This window comes from Wolffia australiana, chromosome 4, assembly GCF_029677425.1.
Source record: "Wolffia australiana isolate 7733 chromosome 4, ASM2967742v1".
NCBI lineage: Eukaryota > Viridiplantae > Streptophyta > Magnoliopsida > Alismatales > Araceae > Wolffia > Wolffia australiana.
The window spans coordinates 532,328-549,827 of NC_135838.1; the positions used below are offsets into that span (position 1 = coordinate 532,328).

The following is a 17,500-nucleotide window of genomic DNA, read 5'->3' on the forward strand; positions in this document are numbered from 1 at the left end:
ACCATCACATCATCCATCCCACCAGTGACAAATGATGTGGCAGATGACGCTTGCACTAGTATATTTCTGGCCCATATGTGTTTTCTCGCAACTAGGGCATTCTATCAATTTTTATCATTGTGCTTGCACTCTTTGCAAGATAGAAGGATCAGAAAAGAGAAAAAGAGAAAAAATACCCAAAGAAAAAATCTGAACAAATAAATAACGCATAATTAACTTTGGTACCATTAGTATATCCATGCATTCCAGTATGGTATTCCTCTTGGTCCACACGCGCTTTCCATCAATGCATGTTATTATTCCTGTTCACTTGTATGCATCATCTGCCCACCTATGTTACCTCTCTTTCATCTAAGCTCAATGAGAGAGATAAAGAGAACCCTCTGCATTTTCAGTTGAACAAATAAATCATCACCAAACCTTAAGGACAGACTCTCTCTCTCTCTCTCCATGGAAAGATACTGTTGGGGGTAAGAGAAGAAAGAGATAAAGAGAATGAGAGAGAACACTCGAAGCAACGAGTTGAACAAATAAATAATACTCAAATCAATAGATATCCATCCTTCTTGCAACCTTTTCTTGTATGTACAGAAAAGTCAACCCTATCCCTTTGCTGATGTGGGTAGCTCTTCACTTGCCCACATTGCCAAAAATTAAATCAGCATACTAGAAACAATGATACAGAGGGGTAAGAAAGAAGTCCTCTCCTAGGTCAGCTGTCCTCATCTCTGGCTCCAATATAGGTCAGATCAGCTCTCCTAACTCTGACTGCCCCCTTGAGCCAGCTGCAGGCCTTGAGAACAGCAGCATCGCCGCCAAACCCGCCGGCATCGGCGTTGCCAGTGGCTGCTGCCGTGAAAGACCCAGTTCCATCTTCTAAAAGGGTCCAGGGGTCAGCCTCCAAGTCGGGTTCTGGGGCCGTCAACGCCTTGGTTCTTGCAGGGGCAGAGGACGAAGGAAGGCGGCCCGAGGAGGAGGAAGAAGAAGAAGAAGAAGACGCTCTCTGCGTGGGAATGCTGACTTGGAATGGCGCCAGCTGGTGTGTGGAGAGGGTCGGAGGGTGGCAGGAGATGAAGAGAGGGGAGGAAGGGGGGAGGATCGGCATTGCCACTTGGATTCTTCGCCAGATGTTTGGGGGTAGGATCATGTGGTCTAGTTCAGCCTGCAGGAATCGTAATCGTCACTCAAACTGTGAAAATCGAAGATTAAATATCTAAAAAGACCTTTTTCTTATCTACAGATGCCACTTTGTAGGACATTCTAACATTTGATAGGATTCCTTTGTAATTTCTTTGAACCATTCTCAGGAAACAGAAGGAAGAGAGGAGAGAGAGAGAGAGTCCTCCCGTTTTAAAGAAAAGAAGAGACAGGAAGAGTAGAAGTTTTTAAAGACGATAAGAATTGGGTTTTACAGAGATGTTTTTACGTTTAAGGGGACCCAACGAGGAATGCTAACTTTTTATTTTTAAGTCACGAAAAGGGAAAAATATATTTTGGAAAAGAAAGGAACCAAGATTTGTAATTTGGACGCAGAAGGTACATAAGACTGAACACATAACGGGGGATGAGAGAGAAAGAAAGATCTTGTGTTTCTTGTAAATAAATTGAAGGACAAAACTTTTGAAGGAGACAAGTCTGGATGAGAAAGACTCAGTTTTTAATGGAGAAATTCAAAGAGAATCAATTTTGAAAAGAAATGGATTGTGATAACGGTACTTCTTTGCAGAAGATAAATAAGACTGAAAATATTATCAAGGGTAGGTGAGAGAAAGAATGAGGTCTTGCGTTTCCAATAAAATAATTAAATAACAAAAAATTAAAGATAACTCTGAACTATAGTCGGGAGGGGGTGAGAGAGATTAAGTTGATGTTCATTCCTAAATAAAGAAACTTTAAAGATATTGGAGAAGGGTTAATTACCTGTAATTTATCAGCAAAGTCGCGGTCAACAGCAGAGGAATCCCTGGCGGCTTTGGCCAAAGACTTGGAGGAAGCATTGGGCTTGAGCCAGCTAGGCTTGCAGCCACTAAGTAACCCGTGGAAAACAGAAAGGAACATGTCAAACAAGCTGCCACCGGCGCAATCCAGCGGGGAGAAGAGAACCGGGTCGGCAGTTGGCTCGCCAAGCTTTTGAGCTGTTCTCGACGAAGGAAAAAAGGCCAGATCAGCATCCTCGTAAATGACACGTGTCCCAAGGAGATGAAGAAGGACAGAGGTCAGCTTGTGTCTCATGCTCCGCACAGAAGGGTCCCTGAAGATCCAAAATTCAGAATGTTACATTCTCCTTAAAACTAATTTGAGGAAAATTTTCAATGTTGCATCTGCATAACCACCGAAGCTTGAAGAAAGCAGGATAGAGTGGAACTTGACAGACATGGAGGAGGAAAAAGGATGGAAATTATAACGAAAACAAGAGCAATCTAGGATTTCTAAATTTGAGAGATAGTTATTGGTTTATATGCGCGATGTAAAAAAATGTTGGTGAGTAATAAAAGGATTCGTCAATTTTGAGTCAAATTATTTATTGCAGCTTTAACTTCACAAATCAGACGACGGAGAAGATTTGCTTGTGTAGAGAATTTAATTTTTACCCACCGCTTTTATCGATGCGTGTTAAGTACTTTTGAGATAAATTCTATCAGAATAGAGTACCTGACGGCATATTTGAGCAAAAGAGAGAGAAAAAATTGAAAACCATTAGCAAGAAATTCTCATTAATATTAAGTCGATTTACTCTTAACATGTTGTTATGATGTATAATGTGGGTTACACGTGATACTGGCCGTTAGAAGACTGTTGTCCATCCACGTGTATAACTATGCTATGATCAATGAAAGTTAATCCCCGTTATTCATTTTGTCACTCTGCTGGCTATAAACCTCTTATGCCCTAGAAGTGAACGTCGTCGTCTCCCACACTGATCTCGCAAGGTTCTGTTCCTTATCTTGGCACATGTGACACCTAGAAGGAATGACAAAGAAGATTTGATTTTCTTTGCACAAAGGATTAATCCGTTGTGAACTATTTTCAGTAATAAATTGCGTAAATTCCAGATCATTTGAACGAGGAGAACTTTGAGGTTCCCTACCTGCCAATTATAAATAGTAATGGAGATAAGAGAAACACCAAAGTATAAAATAAATTAGAAAAAATTATCATGTAAACTCCGTCCAACTTTCGGAAGTAATCAATCCAAAAAACAAAAGACAAGAAAATTCGCTTTGGTGCCAAAAGAATTGACAGCCTACGATTTTCTTATCAGTGCAACAAAAAAGTATGTTAAAAAAATGATCATGAATATTCATTCAATATCTCATTAGCAGTCTGTCCAAGAAAATTTAAGACAAGATGATTTGCTTCTGTGTGCGGAGAATTTACATTTAACGGCTTTCTTAAACATGCAATCAGCAAAGTAGGTCGGAAGATTTGCTGCTTGCATGAATAAGAAAAGAAATTATATCTATGACTTTCTTATCTACGCCAGAAGGAAAATTGAAAAAGTAATCATGAAAATTCAGCTAAAATTTACATAGTAACCCGTTAAAAAAACTCATAAGGAGATTTGCTTCTGCATAAAATAAGTTTACATCCTAAGACATTATATCTAAGACATTATTTACGCAAGATGCAAAATTACAAAAATTATCATGAAAATTCAGTTAAAATTTACATAGTAACCCCTAAAAAAAACTCATAAGGAGATTTGCTTCTGCATAAAAATAGTTTATATCCTAAGATTCTATTATCTACTCAATAAGCAAAGGTATAAAACTTATCATAAATTTTCAGCCAGTATTCCTTTCGTAATCTGTTCAAAAAGCAAATTATAAGAATATTTGCTACAGTATGAAGAGAATTTACATCCTACGATTTACTAATCTTGTATTCAATAAGCAAAAAATTGAAAATTTATCATGAAAATGCAATCAAAATTTCTGTCATAATCTGTCTAAAAAACTGAAAAGATGATTTTGCCGGAGATAATTTTCTTATTTTCAGCGTTTGGCTTATACGAGGGCGTCAGAGAAGGTAGGTGAGACTTCCCGTTTTTCCTGTCTCTTTTCTCCTCCTGTTGTAACCCTAGCCACCAAGGAGGTGACTCAACAAAAGAATGAAATGTTTCTTTACTCATTAATATGAGTTACCGAGTACTTATACTGGGTTACACTGATTCGGTTCTCCCAAGACCCGATATGGTGGATTCAATCTAAATGGATCTCGGAAGAGTAGTTATACATTAGGATGAAACTGAAGGCCTCAGCAAGAAAGAAGAAAATATAACGGAGGAAAAAGCACCCGCAGACACTTATGAGTGCAATTTTTTTGGAAGACAGACACTAATGAATGTAATAAGCAAAGTAAATTAAAAAAGAAGACCGAATCTCCTTTTCAGCTTACCTGTCAGTATATATAGCAGGAAGTGATCTCAGAATAAACTGGAGCCTTAACCACATAGAGGCTCTTAACGCTGAAGCAGAGGGAGGAGTAGAATCAGTAGTCCCACCAGTTCTCCGTCCAATGCCAGGGCTTCCACCTTGGATGTTTTTCCGGTTAGCGCCTTTTGCAGCCAGATTCTCCATCCCAGATTGTGCCAAACTTCCTGCCTTAGGATTGCTAAAAATAGAAAGAACATGCTGATCTACAAGGCACATCTGATTGATCAACTCTGCGGCAAACGTGTCACGGGCATCAGCGGAGCTCCGGTCTATACAAGGGAGCACCAGCTCTGCCAGAGCCTTCTCCGTTATAAGTTGCTGCTGTGACGAAGCCAAGGATTCTGCATCTAAGGACTGACAAATGGTGTTCGCCCTCCCCAATCTGCTACCATCGGCAACAACTTCATCAACGACTTCACCTTCCTCCAGCACAGAAAGCTCAACTTTCTTCTCATCTGCACGGATATCTGAGCTGGACCAACCCCAGGGCTTGAAGAACTGGGTTTTGGTAGAAACCCCCTTGCGCAGAGCCAAGTTCATGAGCCGCTGCCGTATTGACTTCCGACCAAGAAGCACATCGTTGCCCCCCAGAAACCATTTCACCAGAAGCAACAGTTTCTCCTCCAGGGACCTCCCCAGAAGGCGAAGAACATCTGAGTAGAGAGTGGCAGCATCGGGCCTCACCAAAATCCTGGTCAGTACAATATCTGTGAAGCTACTCTCGGTCTCCGACAGTGTGGAGTTATCTGTCTTTGGGTAAAGAGAACAGATGGCCTCCGAGAAGGACATTCCCAGAGTCTCCATCTTCTTCACCAGCGCCTGTTCATTCAGGAGAAGCCTCACCATAACCCACTGCCAGTGGAACTTTGCAGGCTGCAGTGTGTCTAAGATGTGGACAAGCTCATCCAGAAGCTTTGTCTCCGGCTTGAACGGGCTTTGGTCACCCGTTCCATCATCCCCCAGCAGTGTAAACGGTGGTAGTCTGCAGTCAATCATCGCATTGAGGAAAAGTCTGGCACGAAGAGGCAGAAACACCCTTGATTTCTGGTACTCATCTTGCCCCTGAAGATCAAACATGGATGCAAACTCAGAATCGCCTGAGTCAGATGCCAGCAGATCATAGAGCAGACGAGTATCTTTGAAACATGTGTCCCGGAAGGGCCGATGTCTTATCACTTCATCGACTGCTGAGGTTAGGGATTGAAATAACTGAATATCTTCATGCGTAGGGATGCTGTTTCCGAGGATGTATGGCCGCCAGATGGCGAGGGCTAACATAGAATAACAAGGGGGGAGAACAGTGGAGAGAGGAACCATGCCCTGCATCCTTGAAAACCCAGAGATCCATGAATCATCGATGATGTCTGCAATCAATCCATCCAAGACAGTAGAGAAGTTCCCGATAAGAACCCTGAACCAATGAACATATGCCGACTCAATTGCTGGGTCCAACTTGACGAAGGGCTTGCTATTCGAACGGGCCAACCCATTATTAGAGCTGGTTCTTGAGTGTCTAATGAGCTGCTGCACATCCAACCCTTCCTTCAACCGGAAAGCTGTGATCATCCTCTCAAGGGTTGACAGCCCATGAACGACTGCTCCAATAACTAGCGCAGATACAGCAGCTGCAGCAGCATTCTTCACTGATTCTCTTCCACCCAAAGCCTCTCCATTCTGATTACCGGGATTCATAGCGTCCTGGATCTCCAGAAATTGGCCTCGGTGAGGGAATTTCACTGCGGAACATGCTCCCGAAACTATTGATGATGATTCCGAAGCAATGGCCAAGTCAAATATGCGGTTGTATCGATCGCCCAGAGCTTCTTTGAGCAAGCAGAGGCAAGAGAGATGGATTCGCACAACCCGCTGAATATAACTCAGAGAACCTTCCGGGAGAGAGAGATTCTGATGGTTGGAGTTGACTATTGCAGGCCACAAATTGCCCACAATGGCAGAAATTGCTGAGGAAACCAAGAACGGGTCAATCTCTGGACCTGCACTGCCACCATTCTGCCTGATGCATTCCATTAATCCCAAGACAACTTTCTGCGATACGAATGTGTCATCATCCCATCCTTTTGCGTTATTACTATTATTGACTCCAAAACTCTTGTTTTCTCTGCCATATAAGGAGACAAAAGCCTCATCTATGTGTCTCTGAACCATCTCTTTCATGCTCAGGCCAGCCCGTGACACTCTCCCTTTTCCAGCCATCTTTTGGCGTAGGTACTCATCATGGTCTTCCACTCCAGAAGGAAATCCAATAGAGTACCCCAAGTCAGATTCAAGTTCAGCAAGAACTCTTGGATCGCAGGTGGATCTAGCATTCTTCTCCCACGCTGACACACTGGGAACCTCGCCATATTTTTTCAGCATCTTCCGAATAAAAGATAGAGCAGATGAACTGGAAGAACGTCCACTTGCGGCAATAACTGATGCTGCACGCTGCATGGCTATCGTGAGTGCTTCTGGTAAAAGTTCTGCCGCCACTAGGATGTTCTCATACCTGGAGAGAAAAATAAACATCAGTGTTTGGAAAAATGGGAAATCCAAGTCTCGTTTTCATCAAATGAATAGAAATAGCCAGATATTTTTATAAAATAAAAAATAATCTAATGGGGTTATCCCCAGAATTTCGAAATAAATCAAAAGAGAGATGTGGACAACAAATTCAAAATTGTGACTGGCAACCAAGACTCGTTCATGTAGGCCAGCCCATAGAGGAATAATGACGCAAACAGAAGCTTTGCCTGATTGCATGTGACAACGGAAGCTCAGAAGCGGTGCATTTGAGAAGTTGGAAACATGAAAGAACCGAGCCTACCTTTAAAGGTTAGACAAGAAGGATTCACTGACTTCACGTATGGTTTCTCTTCATTTGTTTTAAATAAAAAAAGTTTATTCAGCTAAAGGATTGTTCCAAATATAAAGGAATAAAGAATTCTACTGACTTTCAATTGTTTTTTCTGCAATAATTGGCCTCGATAATATTATAAATCAAAATAGACGTGGATAACTAAGTCAAAATCACGACTGGCAACTAAGAATCGTTCATGTTTGTCCATCCCATAGAGGAATAATGTCACAAATGATAGCAAACGACAAAGAAAAAATAGAAGAGACGCATATGAGAATTCGAAAGTCAAAAAAATCAATTTTACCTTTGAAGAACTGACAAGAAGAAGGATTCACTGACTTCAATGTCTGCGTTCTCTTTATTTTTTGGGAAAATCATTACATTTCTACTGTTATGAGCAGAGAATGTCGACCCACCAAGAACCTTGGGCAACAACCACAGTAAAAGTTTCACAGATGAGAGCCAATCACAAGACACGTCAAACAAATACAACACAGAAGACAATTCCTCATTGCCTAATTTCCATCGCACCGCAGTTCTATCGCCAACTGAAGGAGAGAAGGGACTGCTACCATTGTTCTGTCTAATTCCGGCCTTATCATTGCTTTCAATGAGCATCTTGATCAAGGACAATAGCCAAATGATCACGGACTTTTTCTCAAGAAGTCTAAGTTGTTTCAAGGCCCGTCCAATGGTTCTCAGGGTAGATTTTCGCGTTCTCAGAACCTCAGTCGACAACAAGGAAAGACTATCATCTGAACCGAATTTATGACTCACACAGGGCAACTTATTTTCACATACATGACTGGTAGATGCGCCTTGGCTGCCCTCAATCCTTGCCGCTGCCAGCTGGGCAAGGCTCTGAGTTTTTCGCCTGCCCCTCGACGTATGTTTTGTCATCTTTGGAAATGACTCAGGCTTCTCTACTGACTTTGATCCTTTCCTCACCCACCAACTCTCTTCGTCTTCAAACCCTGTTACTGGGGAATCTCTGCAATCACTCAGCTTTTGAATTTTTGCCCTGCTGCTTTCCTCAGGACTTGTCATCATACCATCGACGCCATCAACTTTAGCTATGTTCCGCTTCAAATGGCGATCTCCACATTGAAAATCATTCGATGGAGATTGAAAAATGTTTAGAAGTGCCATAATTGAACACTTCAGCGCAGCAACTGGATTTTTGGCTTTTGTAAGCTTCAGATAAAGACTGCTATCATTTTTTGAGATTTCCAGCTCAGACGGCGAGCCACCACCATCTTTTGTTCCAACCGATTGATTTTTTACTTCATCTGAGCAATTGTAGGCACCATGATTTTCAGTTTTTTGTAGACAAAAGTTAACCTGTGCAAGGCCCTGAAGTAGAAGTCGGCGTTCACCTCTATAAATATACACAGCCTCCTGAAGCACGAATGGATCGAATTTGACTTCTTTCAAGACATCAACCAAGTAAGAACCAGGCAGCTGCTTCAAAATACGATAGTGGTTTCTCCTCTTCATCTCATCATCCATAATTCCACTAATTATGAGTTGACGAGCATAGGCATGAGGATGAAATATACCGCAACTGATGAGCTCCATAATGAAAACTAGAAGACTCCTGAATCCTTCACCTTTCCCAGGTTCATGCTGATCGAGCCAACATAAAATTATATCATGGAGTGGGCCCGGGCTTTGCATAAAATCAAGCATTCCGGCATCTTTTTTCTCATTTTTCGCCATTGAACTGTGCTGTTTTTGCCGGGATATCTTTCTCAGCTTCAAGAGCGAAACCGCAAAATAAACTTGAGATAGGTCCTTCCTTCCGGAGAATTTCAGATCATGAGGTGAGCAAGTACGAAAATTCCTATGGTCACACATTGCCCACTCGCAGAGAAAAAACACCGCACAAACTGAAGAAATGCTCACTTTCCCAATCCACTTCAAAGAAGACCATAGGCAGGGATTGACTTCTCTAATCCAGTTTTCCTCCATAATAACACCAGAAAGCTCTTCAAATAGGCAAATATAAGCACCTTTAACATCTCCCAGTGCCAGTGACCTGTCCAATGTCTCTACTACTTTGGCAAGACCATGGCCTTCAGGGTTTGGACAGGCTACCTCTGAAAGGTACGCCACGCGTTTACGAAGAGACGTGACGACATGGCCAAAGGATCGGGGATAAGCAGCAGGAATGTTGATTATGGACTTGTAAAAATCAAGATTCTCTGGAGTCATGCAAGATGGCAGAGCAAAGGCGTCTGTGACAACAAAAGTATCCGGAACTGAAAGAATCAAATACCGCAGCATCTCTGACAAAGTTGAGGCCAGCTGACTTCTTTTTTTGGTAATTTCAAATGAAAGGTCTGCACCTTCTAAATTCAAGTTCTTCATCTGACGCAAGGCAATGTCAAAGAATGTGCCCACATAGTGCTGAGATAGTGCAACCTTTTCAATTATGTTGATAATAATGGGCAGAAGTAACTCCAACGCCTCCACAGATTCTCTCTCCTGTATCATTGGAAAAATATCCACATGATTTCTGGGAAAGCATAGAAAAGGAAACCAGAAAAAGGCAATTACCTGGAGTTGAATGAAAACCCATTCCAAAATGGGAGCCGGAAGTAATAGGCCTTCTGAGAAGTGCCACTGTAATAAGCGGACCACATACCACCAATGACAACGTGCCATGTGTTCATCTCCAGAGGATATTAACGAATTTGACTGCTGAGATGATTGTCCGACAGGACCGAGTCCCTCTTTCAAGAAATCATCAAGGAGACACCTGAGATTTTCAATGACGATTTTTGTCCACTGTTCTGAACGGCATGACTGTGTTTTATCCGATTTGCTCTGCAAGAGGACACGTATAATAATAATAAAAAAAGACCAGGTCATTTCAGAACTAAAATGCGCGAATTACACTGAATTATACGCCAAGTTACCGACCTGATTTAGGATATTCACTTTAACAAACCATGTCGCCCTCAGAAGTGGTACGTTGTGGCGTATAAGAACGTCAAGGAGAGAATTTCTTTTGAATCCATGGGGAACATGGTCGGCTAATAAACGCAACCTCTTGTGAGGTTGAGACAAACCCTGATCAGTAGATAAATAAGTAAGCAGTTCTCTAAGATCTGAGTTTTGGTAGAAATTACTTCATTAATGAAGAGTTCTTTTAAAAAGGGACGCCTATCGTTTGTTTTCAACAATGTTCAGTTAAATTTTTAAATACAAAACCATAAGTCAAACCTCTAGCCATTTCTTCCGGGAGTCTTCACTATATGGCTTCTGCTCAGGGTAGACACCAGGTTTCGCCAACAGTTGACCAGAGAGTGGTACTCCATAGACTTGACCAGCCTATTGCAGCGTTTGAAATGACAGGAAAAGGACGGGATCACGCTTAAGATCCAGTTGTATTAAAGAAAAGTCTTCTTTAAATATACCTTGCGCTTCTGTGTCCGGGATTCGTTGATCGCTTTGAGCCTTTTCTTAAGCGCCTGACGAATAAGAGCAAACTCAATTCAATTTATATTTTAGCAGAAAATTGGTAACCAGGTTCCGGTGATTTTAATAAAATTGAAAATGTAAATTAGCTGCAACGAATTTCAGACCCTAACGTGACACTCAAATGATTCCCTCCAAGTTTACCTCTTTGCATTTTTGTACGATTGGTTTTGAAAATACTCCCACTTGTGTCAATGTGATTTCTCGAGCTTCCTGAAACATGCATCAGATGATAACCAGACCGAATAGAACTGAGATTATGATGACAATAGATGTCCCATCCCAGGGATAAGATAGAAACATGTCAAAATTGTAGTAAACAGCACCTGGGTATTACTGTAGACACATTGGACAGATGAGTGAGACTAAATACTTAAGTAATATTTTTCAAAAAAAATACAAAAGTAATATTTCACGGACGAATGGGGATTGAAGAACATCAACTTTCACGAGCTGAAAAAATAACCAACAAATAACGCAGAGATCGCCAACCCATTGATTTAATGAAGCATTAAATCAACAAACAAATGGAGTAGTATAAATTTTGATTGCAAAAGGTATCCTTGCACAGTTCTCCAAGCTAACTGATATCCTTGCATCCAGGTCACCGTCTTCTCTGAGGAAACATTGCATTTAGAAAACATCAAGAAAAGCGAAGGAGCCCTTCAAAAGCATAATTTATGAATTTCCTTTATTCTGTCATCATTTCCAGAACATATATCTATGATGTAAGCCTGAGGGTGTTATACTCTATGTTAGTGAGATAGGCCTTATATGGCTAATGGGCCTTGTTCTATTAGCCCATTAGCCCTTTATTCACGTTCTCTCTCCTAGGGTATAAATACCCTTTCTCTTGTAACCTGTTGGTATGAGAGTATTCTTCCTCTTCTTCTCATCGTCTCCTCTCCTTCTCCTAACCCCAACCTAGATTGGGATTCCACACTTTACACACCTGATAATTACAACTAGAAAAAATCAAACATGCAGAAATTTCGTTCATAATTTGAAACGAACGCAAAAAAGCATCCTTCAAAAAAGGTTCTACAGAAATGAGAACGACAGCTTGTCAGCTTTTTTTTTGAAATACGAACAAATTATCCATATTAAGTATGGGATATAACATAAGTGTTTGTCTTAAACCCCACCACTTTCTCATTTGTCTTCTCCTAATTTCTCTCTCTTCTAACCATAATGGGCCGGGCCCATACCAGACTCTATTCTATACTTGCGGGCCTTTAAGCAAGCGAATACTTCGTTATTAATAACCTCTTTTCCTTCTCAAACCCTAGAGTACCTCCTTCAGGAAGGAATCTTCCGCTAGGTTTGGCAGTTTGAAAAATAGATTTTAAAAAACTTAATATTTCTTTTTCTATACCAAACATACTTCATATAAAAAAGAAAGTCCAACAAATGACCAAACATAATTCAGTTCTGCATACTATCAAAAGGACTGCCGATGTGAGAACTTTAAACAGCATACAAATGCCTTCGACAATTTCCTTACTCCCAATGACTAGCATCTTGTAATTACAAGATACTTGAAGGCTAATATTACTACAAGTTTCGTCAAATAGACCTGATAATTATAAATAGCATAATTAAAGACGCAGAAATTTCGTTCATACGATAAAACCAAAGAAAAAAAATATCCTCGCAGAAAAAGGGAAAGACAACACGATTTCAGCCAGACAAACCTCAATTCCTTCAACTGTATCCTTGTACCCTGTTTGAAGATATTCCCTCGTTAATGTTTCTTCTGGACAATTCTGAGATTGAGGATGAAAGTCTGGGGGACCAATTCTACAAAGTTTCAAAGATAAAGTCCAGAGAGGAGTCACATACTAAAGCAAACAAGAAAAATCCTGATATATAGTACCAAAAGTTAAAATCACAATTATCTTTCTTCAGCGTAAAGAAAGATATATTATTCCAAAGTTAACTCCTGATTTGGTAGGATAGTGAAATCGACATCCAACTCACAAGTGAAATCATGAATGTTTTCAACAGAAAGCACTAACCGTCCACTAAGAGGCTCCTTTTCACACTTCAACTTGTAAGGCGTGAGCTGTACAGGCCGCCTGCAAAAACAACAGTCTATTCAGCATATAAACGAGACAAAATTTGGGCTCTATCTGTATATCAAAATTTGGGCTCCATTATATCAAAAGTACAAACTTTAACTGAAAAAAAAAAGATTACGCTGACTCTTTCAAAATTTGTGATCGTAGTAAGAGGATGAAGAAAGGCTTGGTATTTTAGCTTCGGGCGATTTGTTAGAGAGAGATAGACAGCGCTACTCGGACGATCACATAGTTACAAGTAATAAACTACAAGGCACGGATAAGAATTGCTCCATTGCTCCGTCATAGTCAATTTTGTACATTCCAACTCCAATTTAGTCTATAGTTCAAAAAAAAAAAAAAAACTCCAATTTAGTCTCAAAGGTTTTCTTCGATCTGGCTGTTCTCTGCAACTGGGCCGTAAGGGGGGGGTAGAATCTTCCGACAGAAAACTAATTCTACAAAGCAGGGAGTGAATTAAAGCGCGATCAATAGGTACCTGTTCGTGGCCGGGGAATTTCTGTTCAGCATCTCAAAAAGACGATCACAAAGAGCGGATCAGATTAGCCCGTCGGGCATAAAGAAACCGCAGCTCCCATAAAGATGGCAGGAAGAACGGATCGATCCGGGTGAAAACGCGACCGCGCTTCCACAATCTCATGTCAAGGGCAATGGCGGCCCAGCACAGAGCTCCGCCAGCGAGATCGCGCCCACGAACACTCAAAATCCACGATCTAGAACAATTCAAAAACGCAAATTCGCGCGTCAAACAAGGTTGCAGGATGCAAACATCGACAACCCTTGAATCGTGGCTTACGAAAGTACCTGCAAATCCAGCCGAAGGGGCGTAAAGGAGGATTCTTGCCGTCGATTGAGCGCGGTTCGGAGGGTAGAAACTGAAAACCCTAGGCAAGGGGAGAAGAATGAACTGAAGAAGAAGAAGAAGAGAGAGAGAGATAGAAAGAAATCTAGAGAGAGAGAGAGAGAGGGAGAGAGGAGAGAGAATGAGAGCTAGAGAGAGAGGAGAGGAGAGAGAACGAGAGCTAGAGAGAGAGAAGAGGAGAGAGAAAGAGAGAGTAGTTGCGAACGCGAAAAGGAATGACGATATTTGATTTTTGTACTTTAGTAAAATGTATTCCACTAGGTTGAAGACGATCCGGATCGGTGGGGCCCACTGATCGTATTAACCTCATTAAGCTTTTATTTTATTTTATTTCTTTGGTTTGAGCTTGATTTGTTGTAATTAATCATTCCGGACCATCAGAGCTCTAAATTATACTCATTAGTCAAGGTTTGTTAGGTAATCTCGTTGGCTCATGTTTTATTTATTTCTCTGGTTTCTGTCTCTGGTGAGCTTGTTGTCTTGCAATTAATTCTTTTGAGCCATCAGCTCTCCAAAACTATAATCATTGATTAGAGCTTATTAGGCATCTCATTAGCTCATTAAATGTTTATATTACTTTTTGTGTCAATCATAAGCTTGTTTTCTTGCAATTAATCATTCTGGGCCATCAGCTCTCCGAAATTATAATAATTGATTAGAGCTTATTAGGTATCTCATTAGCTCATTAAATGTTTCTATTACTTTTTTGTGTTAATCATGAGGTTGTTTTCTTGCAATTGATCATTATAACCTATCAGCTCTCCAAGCTATATTCATTAATCAAAGCTCACTAAGAAATCTCTTTAGCACTTTAAGTTTTTTCTATTACTTTATTTTGCATCCGTCATAAGCTTGATGTCTGCACATAATCCTCCAAACTACGTTTTAAGGCCCATAAGCTCTCTAGCATAGATTTGTCGATCAAAATTTACCAAGCAATCTCATAAGCTCGTTATGCTTTCTTTATTACTTTATTTGGTGTCTATCATGAGCTTGTAGTTTGCACATAATCTGTTTGGCCCATCAGCTCTCTAAACTATCTTCAACAATAAAATTCTCCAAAGAAATCTCATGAGCTAATCAAGCTTTCTTTTAATTAATTTATTTTGTGAATCACTTGAGCTTGCACACAATACTTTTGGCCTATCAATTCTCCAAAATATATTCATCAATCAGTTTGTGTGATTTGTCGCTACATTTGAAATTTTGACCTTCTCTCAGTGCATCCATAGTTTTGTTAGGTCTCTACTTGCACAATGAAAAAATAACCATTACCTTTCAAGCATCTAATGCCTGCATAAGGTCTCAAAACCAGAATGAATAATCAGTAACTATGGCTCACATTGATGTGGATATTGTCCAAGTGGGATCCACATGTTTATAAGGAAGGCAAAAGTATCAAACGACATAATGAATATCTAGATTTTCAAGAAAATTGAATCTGATTCATGGGTTTTAGAGTTAATGGTTAAGAAGAGTTATGTGCATAGTGTAGGCTGGCAGAGCTGTGGGACCGAGTAATGTGGAGGAAGAAAGTTAAAGTTTGATACTGACGGATGAATATCCAAAAATCAGCAATTTAATTCGATGGATGTAAGTTTGATAGCTTATAGGATGGACGCATCATGTGTGTTATGTGTAATTTATTTCTAGAACCCTCAAAGCTACATCGTGATAATTGTTATGTGGTCATCAAGCCAACCACACATCCATGTCAAGCTTAAGTTCATTGAAATAACTAAGTATTCATTATTAGTCTCATGTAATGTTTATAATGAATTCCTTGAATATATGCAATGACTTAGTGAATTATGATGACATCAGATTATAGTGATCAATATATCCAAACATACATTTCCAAATATTATTATTCAAAGGATACTCGAGAGGAACATCAAACTATCTAGAAAGAACAACATTATAAGACACTGCTTATTGGATAAATATGGTTGGTCTTGTGGCCATTAGTGTAGAGATATTAAAGATAGACAATAGGTGCTCTGCAGGGAAAGAGTTCACTAGTTGACATGTATGAATCCCTGAATGATATTTTATTTAAATGTTAATTGTGTGGATTCATGTCAGGGTTATAAAAGTGGTCATAAAGCTTGAGACACCAAGGATACCTTGCGGATGGACGAATATATTTTGATTAAGATATGCAATTATCAACTCACAATATTCAAACAAATCTTATGTATAGGTATGGTAAGGTGATTGAGTGTTCAAGACAGGATCTTCAACCATATGTATACAAGGAGATTTATTCAAGAAGATTAATAAAAATCCCAACTAGGGCAGTGGATATATTATAAAGATATTCTCCAATGAACTCCATTACACAAGAGTACTAAATTGAATGATGGGTTAGGGTTTGACATTTAGCCATACCCTAAGTCATTCAAGAGTATCTTGCTTGCGAAGGATTAAATATACACCAAAGGACTATGGTAAAGTTTCAATGAGAGAGTCCAATCATTATTATGAATCCTCAAGAGCACAAGGTGTAGCTTGGCACCTGTTGGGCTAGAAGCTTAACCTATCGATATGATTAATTTTTCCTTGATTAATTAATAAGGTATCCAATAAATTTTATTGGGACACTCAAGTTACTTTCTAGACTGATAAATGGGCCTAGAGGGTCACCAACACAAAACATATGGATGTTAGTGGATATACTTAAATTATAAGGGTTTTTCTATGAAAAATTCTAAATTGAATATAAATAGAGGGGGTCACCCATTTTAGGTGCCCATTCCAGCCATATCTGTGCATCCCCCCTTTTTCCTTTCTTCTCAAAATCTCACTCTCAAGTGTGTTTGGATGAGGAGGAGATTTATCAGATATTCAAGGATTGAAGAAGTTGATGAGGAGATACATTGTCTCATCAATTTTATGGATACCTCTAGAGATTGGGCACATGAATGTCTCGAAGAGACTCTCCAAGGGAGCAAGCTGATATAGGATTGGTCCACATAAGGTGATAAAATCATCTAAGGTTTATTTGTTTAATTGTGATGTGATTATTTAATTCTGATCCATGAAAGGTAATTTCAGACAATCAATCAAAGCCACATAACCAATCATATTGAAAGTTTGACTTTTTTTATTTCATGAGATTAATTTCCTGTTAAGATAGTTTCATTTTCCTTATCAGACATTCACCAAATAATAAATATTGATGGATAAAAATTACACATATGAATAATAGTGAAGATGGATGGATAGTTGGCATAAATAGTGAAGAAATGGAGATTCATGCACTCAGATGGGCTAGAAAAATATCCTATGTAGTTGAACCAATCAGTTAAAAATTTAGATATGTTCTATGGGTAGATAATCCATATTTTCCTTTTTGTGTACCGTGAGTGAGATGGGCTGGATTGACTGATAAATTGTCTCATTTAATGTTTCTCAAGTTGGCTAGATGGATGGACTTGTGGCACATACATTGATAGAGGATGAACAAATGAATAGTGAATTTATAAATGAAATAATGAATGATATCTTCGTGGCCTTTTTTCTCCATAACTGAATTCACATAGGTATTTACTGTCTCCGCATTGGTATCATTATCAAAAAAACTTATTCTCTGCATTTTGCAGACATCTTGAAGATATTTTCAAATATGATTGAGGAGACAGTGGAGAACCAATCATACAGATTTCTCGAAATATAAACCTTGATGTGTATAGTGAAAGATAGTGATGTATTCAGAGTTTGTAGAGAATAGATTTTCATAAATGTTTATTCTATTTGGAAGAATAAAATAGCTTATTGA

General features: G+C 39.6%; 1 protein-coding gene across 1 annotated transcript; it reads right to left on the reverse strand.

Moving 5' to 3' along the window:
- Positions 1-522: 522 nt before the first annotated feature.
- CCT (RNA polymerase II transcription mediator) lies at positions 523-13,920 on the reverse strand. The gene is made up of 13 exons (XM_078574710.1): positions 13,662-13,920; positions 13,336-13,570; positions 12,795-12,854; positions 12,471-12,576; positions 10,921-10,989; positions 10,716-10,769; positions 10,522-10,629; positions 10,219-10,368; positions 9,853-10,122; positions 7,598-9,780; positions 4,399-6,942; positions 1,921-2,251; positions 523-1,162 (listed from the first exon to the last, which is right to left on the reverse strand). Exons 2-13 carry the CDS (start codon positions 13,365-13,367, stop codon positions 713-715), a joined length of 6,357 nt encoding a protein of 2,118 aa, XP_078430836.1. The 5' UTR covers positions 13,368-13,570; positions 13,662-13,920; the 3' UTR covers positions 523-712.
- Positions 13,921-17,500: the final 3,580 nt, after the last annotated feature.

Bases quoted from the DNA above. Each gene is read 5' to 3' on its own strand.
- CCT (XM_078574710.1), bottom strand. From the start codon at position 13,367: ATGCTGAACAGAAATTCCCCGGCCACGAACAG. The intron at 9,781-9,852 runs GTAATTGCCTTT...CCAATGATACAG, and splicing joins GGGTTTTCATTCAACTCCAG to GAGAGAGAATCTGTGGAGGC. The intron at 2,252-4,398 runs GTAAGCTGAAAA...TTGGATCTTCAG, and splicing joins CCTGCTATATATACTGACAG to GGACCCTTCTGTGCGGAGCA.